The 14,837-nt window shown below is 37.7% G+C and overlaps 1 protein-coding gene across 1 annotated transcript in view; it reads right to left on the bottom strand.

The window, feature by feature from the left end:
• Window positions 1–3,320: 3,320 nt before the first annotated feature.
• Window positions 3,321–14,837, bottom strand: part of SLC38A11 (solute carrier family 38, member 11) — a 56,175-nt gene continuing 44,658 nt past the window's right edge. Inside the window, exons 11-12 of the mRNA XM_010858953.1 lie at window positions 12,916–13,047; window positions 3,321–3,721 (exon numbers count right to left, since the gene is read on the bottom strand). Of these exons, the coding sequence (XP_010857255.1) occupies window positions 3,428–3,721; window positions 12,916–13,047 (426 nt within the window). The 3' untranslated portion in view covers window positions 3,321–3,427. The remainder of the gene's footprint in view (window positions 3,722–12,915; window positions 13,048–14,837) is intronic.

Here is a 14,837-nt window from a genome sequence, read left to right as displayed (position 1 = left end):
GTCCATCACCAACTCCCAGAGTCTACCCAAACCCATGTCCATTGAGTCGGTGATACCATCCAACCATCTCATCCTCTGTCGTCCCCTTCTCCTCCTGCCCTCAATCTTTCCCAGCATCAGGGTCTTTTCAAATGAGTCAGCTCTTCACATCAGGTGGTCAAAGTATTGGAGTTTCAGCTTCAACATCAGTCCTTCTAATGAACACCGAGGACTGATCTCCTTTAGGCTTATTTGATTGGTGCAGCTAATTATTACCTCCATCAATGTCACTTAAGCATTTATGGGTCCCTCATCTCATGGTCACCTGCTGATCCATGCTTGAGAATAACTGCCAACACCTGGCCCTGTCACTGGCCAGCTCTACTAAAAAACAGACGAGCACTGCTTCCCTGAGAAGATCACAGCAGATAAACCAGAAGGAAGCCTGCTCCTTTCCAATAAATTAATCTTTCATTAAGGTGATGTGTGCTGCACAGTATGACTCCAGAGGAGGACTAGTTGAGATTTTCCTGGTTGGATAACCTGGATTTCAGAGTCCTTTTAGGAAAGACAAGAGACAACAATTATTGCTTGATACCACTGTAGCCGGTCAGAGGCAAAGCAATCTCCCTGTTTTGATAGTGGAAGTTAGCGTTGAGATTAGAGATCCTATTATAAGTGACAGGTACAAGGACCCAATTAGTAAGTTCTACAGATGCCATCCAATCTATATCCTTTAAAGGAAATGTAGTGCTCTGTGTTTGCCTTAGCGTGTAATGATACTATTCCCTCTCCTCCTTTTTTAAATTAAGAAGAACTTTGTAAGGTCAAATAAGCCACGGTGCAAAACTGGGTTAAATATTCAAGTTGTTTTGTTAGGGGTAAAATGTAGCTTGGAATAAGTTTCAGTGGAAACCTCATGAATTTAAGGCAGAACATAGAAGGGGTGGTTCTCGAAGTTCTGAACGTTGGCAAAATATTAGTAAGTATTCTTGTGAAATAGATGTGTTTCTAACACTTATTCGACCATAATTTGAAAGATGTTGGTAAACTTTGCAGCTAATAACTGGGTCCAGGGTAGTCTTTTTCTACAGTTGATTTAGAAAACACAAAACCAGAACAAATATTTGTTAGGCATTAATGCAGGACTCAGTTCCTATCTGGAACTTTTCACGAACTTGAGCCAAGGTTAATGTATCTGAAGCAATAGCAAAAGTACAAGATAATAGAAGGTTAAGCACTAAATTACGTTATCCTTGACGTACTTTTCTTTGTACACCCTTGGAAACCTCATCTCCTATGACTTTATCTAATAACTATGTAGGTCAGTGTTTCTCAGTCCTGAGTAATGTAGGGATGAACTGCTGCAAAATTTTCTCACATTCTCTCAGTTAGGAATGAAAGCATTTTGATTAGTATGTCACCAAAACACGTATCAATATAAAAATGGATATAAATCACCTACCTTTATGATTCTTAACCAACTACAAAAACCAACTGTATACATGAAATGCAGAAAAGCTATATAGCCAAAAGAATTTGTATTAATTTAGTGGCATGGATGATGTTTTGTTGAAGTGAATGCTACCACTCAAAGCCTGAGCATGGCCCTGCTGGCTAAGGGGCAGTTTTTTTTTTGCTTTCAATAGGCCTTTCTTATTATAGGTCACATGACAACTCAGCTTTCACCACTTCTGTATTCAAACTGCTGTGAAATATTCATTATATACTTCTTATGGGTTTTTTTATTTTTTTGGCTGTGATTTGTTCAAACACATCAGGTATGTATTAACTCTGTCATATTTTCTCACTATTCGACAGCAATTAATATAATACTATAGACGGTCAACTTGATAACTTGACTGAAACACAAATGAAAAGGTGAGAAATGAAATCATGGGTGATACATGACTTAAGCTAGCCATCCAAATGGGCCCAAATTTTCTTGTTTTTTTAAAAGATTGTCATGGGTATTAAAACATGAAATATTCATTGAGATATAAAAAAATTCTTATTAAAAACTGAGGCCAGTTGTGATGAACACAGGATCCCCACCGCCCCCCACCCACCCACAAGGAAGCATTGGTGACCCAGCCATCAGCCAACCGCCTCCAGCTCTCAGTTCCTTTAGGGTCTGCTCAGCTGCAAAGAGCTGCCCACGTGCAAGGACTATTGGAGGCAGGGGTGTTCAGACTTGGCTATTTCATTTGAATTGAGACAACTCTGAAGGGCCATATATGCTCCATATTCCTTGCAGACCTGGCTGAGGTTCTGCCAGCCTGCACTACAGGTCCTTTTAGCCCACCTGATCTTGCTTTCCCCCTCTCTTCCATTAGTTATGTGTGTTAGTCACTCACTCATGTCTGACTCTTTGGGACCCCTATGGACTGTAGCCCACCAGACTCCTCTGTCCATGGAATTCTCCAGGCAGGAATACTGAAGTGGGTTGGCATTTCCTTCTCCAGGGAATCTTTCTACTCAGGGATAGAATCCGAGTCTCCTGCATCTCAGGCAAATTCTTTACTGTCTGAGCCACCATGAAAGAGAATAAATACCTGACATGGCACACTCCATCTTTCTGTCTCCTTCTGGAGAATCTAGTCAACAAGAGCATCCAAGAGTCTCTCCAAGGACCCCCAGAGTAATGAGAATACCTCTTGTGTAGCCCTGATTCTTCTCTTGAGGTTCTAGTCTGAAAATTCAGCTTCCACCTGCTCTTCACATTCAACAGCTCCAAAGCTGATGCAGAACTGATCCCTTGAGCTTGTGCCTTAGAAGAACTTGTGGTTTTCCCCCATTTTACACTTTATTTAATGGCACTACCATTATATTCTCACAGGATCAAAACTTTCGAGGTAATTTTGATTCCTCACAGACCTTGCTCTGTACGCCCAGTCTATGAGTTATGCTTCCTAACATGGGCAGGACTTTACTCATTACTCCAGGGAGTCACTTCCCTCTCAACAAGGCACGCGACTGAAATGACAATGGAGAGCTTCACTTGGTCTTGGGATATCTAGCCTCTTTAATCTTCTTGAGTTTTCCTTAAACTTCAAAAAAACAAAAAGCCCTCTATGTTTTTCTTAAAGGACACACAGAAAATTTAAACCCACAATCATCTACTCATTTTAGAGCACAATATATTGGTTTAAAAAGAGAAAAGTTCTTTGAGAGGATGGCAGCAAATGTCAAAGACCTTACTTTTCCTTCTGCCTTTAAGATTTGTGCAGTACAGTCATTAAAACATTTATATTTTCCCTGGTTTAAGATAGAATACATTCAACTTTCTTTTCCTTTTTATCTTTTACATTGGACTAAAGAGTAAAGAAACCAAATCTTGATAAATGCCAAAGTAATAATTTTATAATATGGAGATTAAAACATGTGTGAATGTTATTATGCAATTTAGAAGTCTATAAAAATGAATTTTTTTTTTAAAGGAGGCAAATCACTGAAAGATACTGACGTTTAAAATTGAAAGTTGTGTTGTCAGTTGAAAATGAGAAATTGAAATGTTTGTGAGGGAGAAATTGTCCGGGGAGCAATAGAACATTTCCTGCCCGTGGCTGCAGTCTTGAGGGCTGGTGACTGCCATGACGAATCCAACAGCCATCACCACAGCACCAATGGGAAGCATGACGCAGGACATAATCTTATCTGAGTGTGTCCTGGGTTCTTCAGACAGCTTCAGATAACATGCCGATGGAATGATAAAAATTAAGGGAGCTGCACAGAGCACGCCCTGCATATTGAAAACAAGAAATAAGATAATGTTACTGAGTGGAGCCTTTCTGGGACAGTTTGGAAAAAAAACACCTAAAAAATCTATCTATCTTCATGCATGTGACAAGTATGACAGCTTCAGTTAAATCAAACAAAGGAAAGAAAAATAATTCCAAGAAAGACTTTCCTTTTCTGACGGTATATTTACAGATGAGAAAAGTAAAAGAATATAATAGTATATCAAGCTAAAGAAATAATAATCAAAAAATAATAAAAAAATAAAGCAGATGGTATGGCTGATTCCTGGCAAACTCTTCAAAGTTCGCTTATTTTCAGTCACATCATATTTCCTTATACTCTTCATCTCAAATTGCTGTGTACCTACTCTGCCTTTTAAAACTGAGAGGTCTGTTTGTCAACTGTGTACAAAACAGGAATATTCGGAGGTATACATAGGGCATGCATCTTATCTCTTCTCTTTTCTTGACCTTGTAAGAAAGTAGGTGCCTATCTATATGAGAAAGGAAAACTGTACCCCTCAGGGTACTTAGCATGAAATAGCATTTCTAAATCCTCTTTCAAGTAAAACTACTCACATTAATTACCCTAGAAAATTGACAGCAGAACTAAATAGCTATGACTCATCCTCCCTCCCCCACATTAGTTTATGGACAAGTCCAACCTGAGGGGGAATGTCAGATTGAAAATTACAGGGAGTATTGCTATCTAATATAAATAGACCACAAGTTACTGACTTCAAAGGAAAGAGACTTTCCATTTGAGGAGGCTAAATCTGTAAGGAATTCTGCAAATGAAATAATGTTAAAATTAAATGTATTTTAGATAATATATTTTTTGATTATGTTAAACATTATTTATATATTAAATAAAAGAAGCATATGATTAAAATATATTAAATATAATCATATGATAAATGGTACTTTCTTAAGTCATAAAACACAAGCTGTTTTTTTTAAACAGGCACTCAGTAAATATGGTAAGGTTAAGAATGAAAAAGAAGCATTCCACAAAATATATATTTTCCAAACTTGAAAAGTTATTACGGAAATTTGTAAAATATACAGAAAAGTAGAAAGAATCATATAACAAAACCCTATACACCTATCACCTACAGTTTGAAAACTTTTTCACATTATTTTTGTAAAGTAACCCCAAGGGAAAATCATAGAAAACTGATTTTGAAATTGGGTGATGTAAAAGAACAGATTATACCTTAAAATATTTTTAAAAGAAAGATTTTTTCAGTATCACCATTTACTGAATTTACTTTGCTTTATACTAAGTACTACTCTCCTACCAAAAATATACAACATCATATGATTTCAAAAATACAAGTTTTTAACAAAAACAGCAAGTCAGGAGAAATATCAATTAAGAGGAGCACATGAAATCAGACTGGCCAGGCAGCAGCTAAAAATTTGGGGAAAAATAGGAGGAACCATACTTCATGGAAAATATTTCTATAGTCACAGACTTAAGAATGGGAAAATACTAAGAAGTGTCATCTTCTAATTTGAAATATATGAACAATATAACTTTGCTATTCATAGTACCTGAATACAGATGAATACCTACAAAAGTACACAGCATATAAAGGATTAATTTTCATATGGCTACAGAGTCGGACACGACTGAAGTGACTTAGCAACAGCAGCAGCAGCAGAGTTAAATGAATTATGTATTTCTTAGGCTCCATTATGACATTTGAAACTGATGTTTTTTGAATTATAAAAAATACTTAATCTATGCTTATAATAATTATCCTTTGATTTCAATGAAATAATTTTTGAAAATAAAAAATACAAACAAAGGAGTCGTCCCCTAGCGACTCAGTAGTAGAGAGTCCGCCTGCAAGTGCAAGAGACCCAGGTTCAATCCCTGGCTTGGATAGATCCCTTGAAGACGGGAATGGCTACCCACTCCAGTATTCTTGCCTGGAGAATCCCATGGACAGAGAGGCGCCTGGCAGGCTATAGTTCATGGAGTCACAAAAGAGTCGGACACAACTTAGTGACTAAACAACATGTTTGTGAGTGCATGCATGTGTGAGTACGTGCATGTGTGTGTGTCTGTGTAAAAGAGTGATAAAAGGCCATTCATAGGAACACATGAAGCAACTTCATCAGGAACTGTGGAGTGTGAAAGTGCTATCCGGATGGAAACTGCAACCAGCTGCTGCTCAGAAGCTGTCATCAGTCAGCATTTTGGGACTCTTCCAAACCTAACTTGCTGGGCAGCGCAAAGCAATGGGTGTTCTGTTTATGTCATAATTCTTAAAGGTTGAGAAAGTAGCAATTAGTGGGAAAAGTTTATAGCTGATGTTTGTACTGGAAGAAGTCCAGTTGAGTATCTTGTCTAGATAGCAGTTCCTTCCCTAATATTTGAAAGCTCCGTCTTGGTAGAGATTGTTGCTAGGACCCAAGATTATCAGTAAAATGATAAAAACATCTGCTCTATTCCCTACAAGTTGTGTGTATGTGTGTGCTCAGTTGCTCAGTCATGTCTGACTCCTCGTGACCCCATGGACTGTAGACCGCCAAGCTCCTCTGTCCATGGGATTTTCTAGGCAAGAATACTGGACTGGGTAGCCATTTCCTCCTCCAGGGGATCTTCCCTACCCAAGGATTAAACCTACATCTTCTGTGTCTCCTGTATTGGCAGAAGGATTCTTTACCACTGAGCCACCTGGGAAGTCCATTCCCTATAAATTAGTCCAACTAATTTCATCTATCTAATATAGCCTTGTCAGAGGATACACCACTGGCTTAGTAATAATTTTCAAAATTTCCTGACAGCACATAAATGCCATAACTGTTTATCAAGAGATAAGAAAGTATATAGCCTATTTATAAAAGGGGAAAGCACTATCCTTTGATAAAAAACACTACTGATACCAGGGCATTTTGCAGTTTGCAGGTGGGAAATAACAGAAGGTGTTGAATATTTTTACTGGCAGTACAGATGGGAAAAGTATTTGAATTGTCCTACCTGAACAGAAACCTCTCATCTGATGCAAGGAGGCTGAAAACTAAAGAAAAGAGTGCTTAAACATCCTTAAAATTTCTATTTTGTAATCAATCTGGACTCGTGAAATGTGTTCCTATACCTTAAAGAGAAACTCTAGTTCAGAGGTCTTTGGCGGCTTGCACTACGGCTCGCTCACTCTGTGAGCTCTTGCTGGGTAACAGGTTTGCTTTCTTCCCTCCGCTGTATGCCGCACACCGTGCTTGTTGGGCTGGTTGGCCTGGCCACAGGCACCAGCTGCTTCATCTTTTCTCCTTGTTCTGCTGCAAGTGGAAACCCAAAGGACCCAATTACTGCAGATGCCTCCTTTCTCTAACAGCGACACTAGTGCCGAGATGCTGGATTGTTATTAACAAGAAGGGAACTTATTTTGTTTCTAAAATGAATCCTTTAAAATTGAGGGTGCATTTGCCTTGGAAAATAAGTCATTTTGTTCTACTGCCATGAAAACAATAAAATAAAAAGGAAGCTAAGTTCTAAATGGGGTTTTGCTTTTTTATTAAATAACTAATATAAGTCTGAATAATTTTATTCTATATTATTTTAGTTAAACTGAATAATATCATTTCCTTAACTTTGCAAATTGAAGGTCTGATTCTATTATATCATCACCTGTAAAGATCTTTACTCTACTTAATGATGATTCAGAAGTCACAATAGGAAAAGAATTTCTAAGGTACTACCTTATTAACTAAGGTAAAGGCTATTAGCTAAACAGTATCAGCTTAGATGAAAACCTTTTAATTTCATTTTTTTGTATTTAACCCTTTTTTAAAGTCTATCTATGTATATTCTGAATTACTCTTAACCTCACCGGTAAACTCAATGCATAGATTTTTAACTTAAAAAATGGAAGGAGACATGAATACATTTATTTTGCATGATTTAAAGCCTTATACTTAGGAAATTTCTGACTAGCATAATGATTAAAAACATGGGCAACAGGGTTTGAAAGCTTGTGTTCACTCTCTACCACTTAAAACTAGTGTGAGCTATTTAAGTGTCTATTGACAGATGGATGAATAAAGAAGATGTGGTATATGTACACACACACACATATGCACTCGAGTACTACTCAGTCAAAACAGAATGAAACTCTGCCATCTCCAGCAATGTGGATGGACCAAGAGAACATCATAATTAGTGAAGTAAGTCAGACAGACAAATACTGTATCATCACTTATAAGTAGAATCTAAAAAATAAAACAAATGAGTGAATATAACAAAAAAGAAACAAACTCACGGATATAGAGAACAAACTAGTGGCTACAGTGGAGAGGGAGTAAGGTAGGAGGGATAGGATAAGGGAAGGAGATTAAGAGATACGAACTACTATGTATAAGATAGATGGGCTACAAGGATGTATTATATAGCATAGGCAAATATAGCCATTGCTTCATATTAGTAATAACTTTAAATGGAGTATAATCTATAAAAATATTGAATCACTAAGTTGTACACCTGAAAGTAATATAATGTTATAAATCAACTCTGCATGAGTGGGTGCTAAGTCGCTTCAGTCATGTCCAACTCTTTGAGACTCCATGGACTGTAACCCTCCAGGTTCCTCTGTCCATGGGATTCTCCACACAAGAATACTGGAGTGGGTTTCCATGCCCTCCTCCAGGGGATCTTCCCGACCCAGGAATCGGACTCATGCCTCTTCTGTCTCCTGCACTGGCAGGTGGGCTCTTTACCCCTAAGGCCACCTGAGAAGCCCATAGAGATCAACTATACTTCTATTAAAAAAACCCATTGTGACCTGTTAATGGCGCCAATCGCTCTGTGTCTCTATATCTTCATATGTGAAATTTATATAGATTAAGGATGATAATATATGCAAAACACTTGACTCAGAGTAAATGCTCCCTACGTGTCAGCTCACACTGTTGTTTGGAGGGGAAACATCACATGCTTTAGTTGCTTCTAAAGGGCTGTGTGACCTGCTGCTTGATCTGATGTTAAAAACATAACAAATACCCACACAAAACAGAGTTGAACAAAGACCTGACTGTGACATTGCACTTACAAAAAGACTTTCACTGATTAAAAAAATACACACTCAGATGGTCTGGAAGTGAATGAACATCTCAGATTTCTTAAAACTAGTGTAATTGAGTTCTTAGATCATGACAATTGGGTACTCTTCTTAAATGTCTATATAGCCAGGTTTTTCTTTTTTTTTTTTTAATCTAAGGATCTAGAATCATGTTTTAAATTTTTAAAATAGTCCTCAAACTCAGCTCAGATCTTGACTTCATAACAGATTTTCATGAAATATCATTATTTTATTACAACACCAGAATTTTGTCTTAACTACAAAAAAATTTCAACTTAGGCACAACTGGGAATATTTAATGTGATTGTGCTCAGTTGCTCAGTCATTTCTGACTCTTTGCAACCCCATGGACTGTAGCCCACCATTATGTGCTTATAATTTTGTTATGTAAAGTGTCAGGGAGATTTGGAATTAACAGAAAGTAATGGTCAAATATACATAAATATATCATTCCTGAAAAATAAGCAATATGGGTATGCTTGGTTAACTTAAAGGGAACAAAAACTGTTAGGCTATCAAAATAGTGAGTAGTAAGGCAGTTGATAAACATATGTTCTCTCATATCACAATCCTACAGTATTCAAACAAACATGCGCCCTCAAATGAGACTTCACAAAACAAGAAATAACAGAGTTGGGAATTGTGCTGGTCATCTCCTCAGTATAATTAAAGGATTACTATTACTGTCAGCCCCAACAATTTTTTGTAAGACTTAATTGCTTGATGCCACAACTAGAGAACAGGCTTCCCAGGTGGCTCAGTGGTAAAGAATCCACCTGCCAATGCAAGAGATGAAGGAGATGTGGGCTCAGTCCCTGGATTGGGAAGATCCCCTGGAGTAGGAAATGGCAACCCAGTCCAGTATTCTTCACTGGGAAATCCCATGGACAGAGGAGCCTGGTGGGCTATAGCCTGTAGGTCACAAAGAGTCAGACAGGACTGATCATGCCTACTAAAGAATGCCTTCTGTGTCCAGGAACATTTGTAGACAGAAATCCTTCACTGTGCTCCCAATGGACAGTGGCCCATGCAGTAATTTGAGCACTGTGTTCTTAGCACTCTGCTATATGTACTGTGGGGGATGGAGAAGGCAATTAAGCTCCATTCTTGTCTCTAAAGAACTTGTACTTTGATAGCAAAGGCAAGCTTTGGACAGTCCAGACCATACATGATATAAGGTAGTACTTAAATCAAGTTATATTTAGGTTGCAGTCATCCATTTACATTGAGGTTGGAACGTGACATGACTTTCAGTGAACCTACTAGCCTTTAGCCTATGCAAAATGAGGAAGTAGGTAAAAGTTACCTCGGATAATTTTCCATATTTCCTATGAACTTTCTTTCCATTGCTGCTGGAACAGATGTTTCCCTAGTCATACGAAGGTTGGGGGAGTTGCCTACTCTCTACTTTCCACATGATCTGATACAGGAAAACTCCCAACAGTGTGTTCCTGACTGAATCTTCTACTACCTTTGTCTGGGATTTCAAATCCAAATGGCACCTGGAAGGAATAATACCTTCACCTCCCCTTTAACTCTCAATGGAGTGAGTAAAAGATAACTTGATATTCTATCTATAAAAGCCCACCCTCCCTGTGGGACATGATTGATCAATGCTAAGTGGTGTGGTTTTGAGTAGAAATTCCAGAAGGATTGTAGAAGGGGAAGAGGAAAGGCTCTAAAGCAGTATAATCACTTCTATTCATGTTTCACCAAATGATCTCATTATCCTATTTCCACAAAGTAGAATCAAGGAGTCACTTTTTTGGGGTCACTTTTAAAAATTCAAATACAGTTGACATATGATATTATGTGAGTTTTAGGTGCACTAAATAGTGATTTGACATTTACATACATTATAAAATGATCATCAGAACAACCCTAGTAACAATCTGTCCCCATACAAATTATTACAATATTATAGATATTCCTTATGCTGTGTATTACATACACGTGACTTATTTATCATATAACTGGAAATTTGTATCTCAGTTTCCTTGATCAATTTCACCCCTGCCCCTCCTCTCTGGCAGCTACTCATTTGGTCTCTGTATCTATGAGTCTGTTTCCATTTTGTTCTGTTTAATCTTTTTTTAGATTCCATACGTTGATATAAGTAGGATAATACAGTATTTGTCTTTCTCTGTGTGACTTATTTCACTTTAGCATAATATCCTCAATATCCAACCATGATGCTGCAAATGGAAAGATTTTATTTTTTATGCCTGAGTAGTATTTTATTGTATATACATACCACATATTATTTATTCATCTCTTGATGGACACTTAGGTTGCTTCAATATCTTGGCTGTTGAAATCATGTTGTCAAGAACTTCACAGTACATACACGTTTTCAAATTAGTGTTTTTGTTTTCTTTGGATAAATACCCAGAAGAGGAATTGCTGGGTCCCAAGAAGTCATTCTTGATGTGCCCCTTTATCCCCCTGACCTCACAATTGAATTGGTTACCAAATTCTGTCAATCTTTTCTAAAAAGTGTCTTTTAGGAGTACACCCACATCCTTTTCTCTTCTTCACTGCCTCTATAGTAGCTGAACTTTTAAATTTCCCTGTGCAATTGTAAGCTCCACAAAAGCACAGATCCTTTCTGATTTCCTCCCATCCTGTATGTCTGCCTCTGTGGCATAGTGTATCACTGACCCTTGAATACCGTGGGAGTGAGGGGGTTACTGAGCCGCTGGAAGCTCATATATAACACATATGATTCTGCATACTCTGTTTCTCCATGTCTGCAGGTTCAACCAACTGAGGTTCACGTAGTGCATATTTATTGAAAAGTATCTGTGTAAAAGTAGACTCCGTATTTCAAATCCAAGTTGTTCAAAGCTCAATTGTAATTATTTAATATATATCTGATCAACAAATAAACATATTAAAGCTGCACTAGACTTTAAATCTTTGTAAGATTTGGAGAGAAATGAAAGAAAAAAATAATTACAGGAAAGAGTAAACATAAACCAAAGGATAAAAGAAAGAATTAATATGGATTACTCATATGTCTAAAACAAGATTGACTAGAGCTGTGGGTAGATTTTGGGAAGTTAATAGTAAATAACTTTCCACAGATAGCTTGGGGTCAGATGATAAAGGCAACAGATTTTGTGCTTGTTGAGAGAAAAGTAGAGTTTTTAAGCAGGATGGTGATAAATTGGAAGCAGAACTTAAATATGTGCTAGTTGAAGCAAAACCCCAATATTAATTCAAATGTGATATGATGAAGACATCGATTTGGAAATCAGCAGTAGAGATTACAAAGGAAATGAGAGAGAGAGAGAGAAATACTTAATAAGGTAAGTGAATGGGTAAGTGGATATAACTTCCTTCATTACATATTTTAATGAGTCTCTCTAGACCTGTCTTTTTTAGGACTTCCCTGGTGGCTCAGACAGTAAAGTGTCTGCCTATAATGTGGGAGACCTGGGCTCAATCCCTGGGTTGGGAAGATTCCCTGGAGAAGGAAATGGCAACCCACTCCAGTACTCTTGCCTGGAAAATCCTATGGATGGAGAATCTTGGTAGGCTACAGTCCATGGGCTTGCAAAGAGTCAGAAACGACTGAGTGACTTCACTTCACTTCACTTCACTTCAGACATGTCTTTACTCTGCAAAGGAATTTCCCCTAGATTTGTTTAATTTATACTTATTTTCATTTATATCTATGCACTATAGAAAATAAAATATGGAAAAACTACTTAAACCAGTATTTCAGTTCCAGCACTACTGACATTTTGGATTGCATAATTCTCTGTGTAAGGGTTACCCTGCACATGATGAGATGTTTAGCCACATTCCTGTCCTCTACCCACTAGATAACACCAGCGTCAGCCTACCCAGTTGTGGCAACTCAAAACGTCTATAGACACTGCTAAGTGTCCACTGGGGGTGGGGACAGAAAGGTATTTCCCCCATTGAAGAACCACTGCTCTAAAAATATAAACCACATAATATCATCTATGCAAATATTTACTATAACAAGCACATTTTCATTCCAGTTCAGAAAATGACACCTTTATTAAGGAAAAATATATCTCATGTCAAATGCAAACATAACTTTAAAAGAGATTTTTAGAATCTTCAAATGTACTTACATTGAGCTCTAAAACTATTCCAAGGCAATCAATCAGCAGTGACACAAGTGTGGCCACGGTAATGATAACCACAGTTATGATAATGTGGCAAACTGATGAAAGATTCCCACCAAAAAACACATTGGCAATTACCTGCCAAATAGAAACAGATTATTTAGAAAGGGACTCTCAGAGTTGTGCAGGAGTTTTAAAAGAGAATTTTATATTATAGTAGTTGGGACTATATAAAATACAGTAAGGCAATCAACGAAATCTTAAGTCATATGAATGAATGTTGTATCTTTTCCAAACTATTTACACATAGACACACACACATCAATAACAAGTATTCTTTGTTGAACTATTAGACAGGCATTGGCTTACATTCCAGACTCAGAACATGGCATACTACTGAGTGAACAAAAATATTTCTGAAGTGTAGGAGAGACCTTGAGAAGTTACCTTATTCTTTTTCCCTGAGTCCAATAAGGTTATTATTAACACAAACTACAGATGTTATTTATATTATCTGAAGGACTTCTAAGGAAAGAGTTAGCACAATATCTTTTAATAATAATGCATGTTTAATATTCTTTACTAATAGGAAACTAACTTCATATAATCTAAATCCTATCTGGTACAAGCTAAGTCTATTTTATCTTGCCTTTCCTTAACAAAAATGGAGAAGAGTTGATTACCATTTTCCACTGACACTCAGGTTAGGAAATCACTCAACAGTTACCTATTTTGTGTGTGTGCTAAGTCTCTTTAGTCATGTCCAACTCTTTGAGACCCCATGGACTGTAGCCCACCATGCTCCTCTGTCCATGGGATTCTCCAGACAAGAAAGCTGGAGTGGGTTCTCATGCCCTCCTCCAGAGGATATTCCTGACCTGAGGATCAAACCTGTGTCTCTTACATCTCCTGCATTGGCATGCAAGTTCTTTACTGCTAGCACCATCTGGTAAACCCAGTTACCTATTTAATACCTACTTAATATGTCCTACACTGTATTATGTTAAGAGAAAATGTCTAGGAGATGATTCCTATTCTTAGGAATTAACATCCTGATTAGAGAGATTCAAACAATCCAATAAAACAAACAGTTATTAATTTTTGACAAGATAGAAAAGATCAAAGACAATTTAGAACTAGACAGTGCCACCCAAGATGGGCGGGTCATGGTGGAGAGGTCTGATGGAATGTGGTCCACTGGAGAAGGGAATGGCAAACCACTTCAGTATTCTTGCCTTGAGAACCCCATGAACAGGATGAAAAGGCAAAAAGATAGGACACTGAAAGATGAACTCCCCAGGTCGGTAGGTGCCCAATATGTTAATGGAGATTAGTGCAGAAATAACTCCAGAAAGAATGAAGGGTTGGAGCCAATGCAAAAACAACACCCAGTTGTGGATGTGACTGGTGACAGAAGCAAGGTCCGATGCTGTAAAGAGCAATATTGCATAGGAACCTGGAATGTCAGGTCCATGAATCAAGGCAAATTGGAAGTGGTCAAACAGGAGATGGCAAGAGTGAATGTCAACATTCTAGGAATCAGCGAACTAAGATGGACTGGAATGGGTGAATTTAACTCAGATGACCATTATATGTACTACTGTGGGCAGGAATCCCTTAGAAGAAGTAGAGTAGCCATCATAGTCAACAGAAGAGTCTGAAATGCAGTACTTGGATGCAATCTCAAAAACGACAGAATGATCTTTGTTTTTAAGGCAAACCATTCAATATCATGGTAATCCAAGTCTATGCCCTGACCAGTAATGCTAAAGAAGCTGAAGTTGAACAGTTCTGTGAAGACTTACAAGACCTTTTAGAAGGTCTTGTACCTTCTAAATACCCAAGAAGATGTCCTTTTCATTATAGGGGACTGGAATACAAAAGTAGGAAAACAGGAAATACCTGGAGTAACAGGCAAATTTGGCCTT

The sequence above is a fragment of the Bison bison genome, unplaced genomic scaffold, assembly GCF_000754665.1.
Source record: "Bison bison bison isolate TAMUID 2011002044 unplaced genomic scaffold, Bison_UMD1.0 scf7180017864452, whole genome shotgun sequence".
NCBI lineage: Eukaryota > Metazoa > Chordata > Mammalia > Artiodactyla > Bovidae > Bison > Bison bison.
The sequence above is the reverse complement of the archived record's forward strand: the minus strand, read 5'-3'. Positions and strand labels throughout refer to the sequence as shown.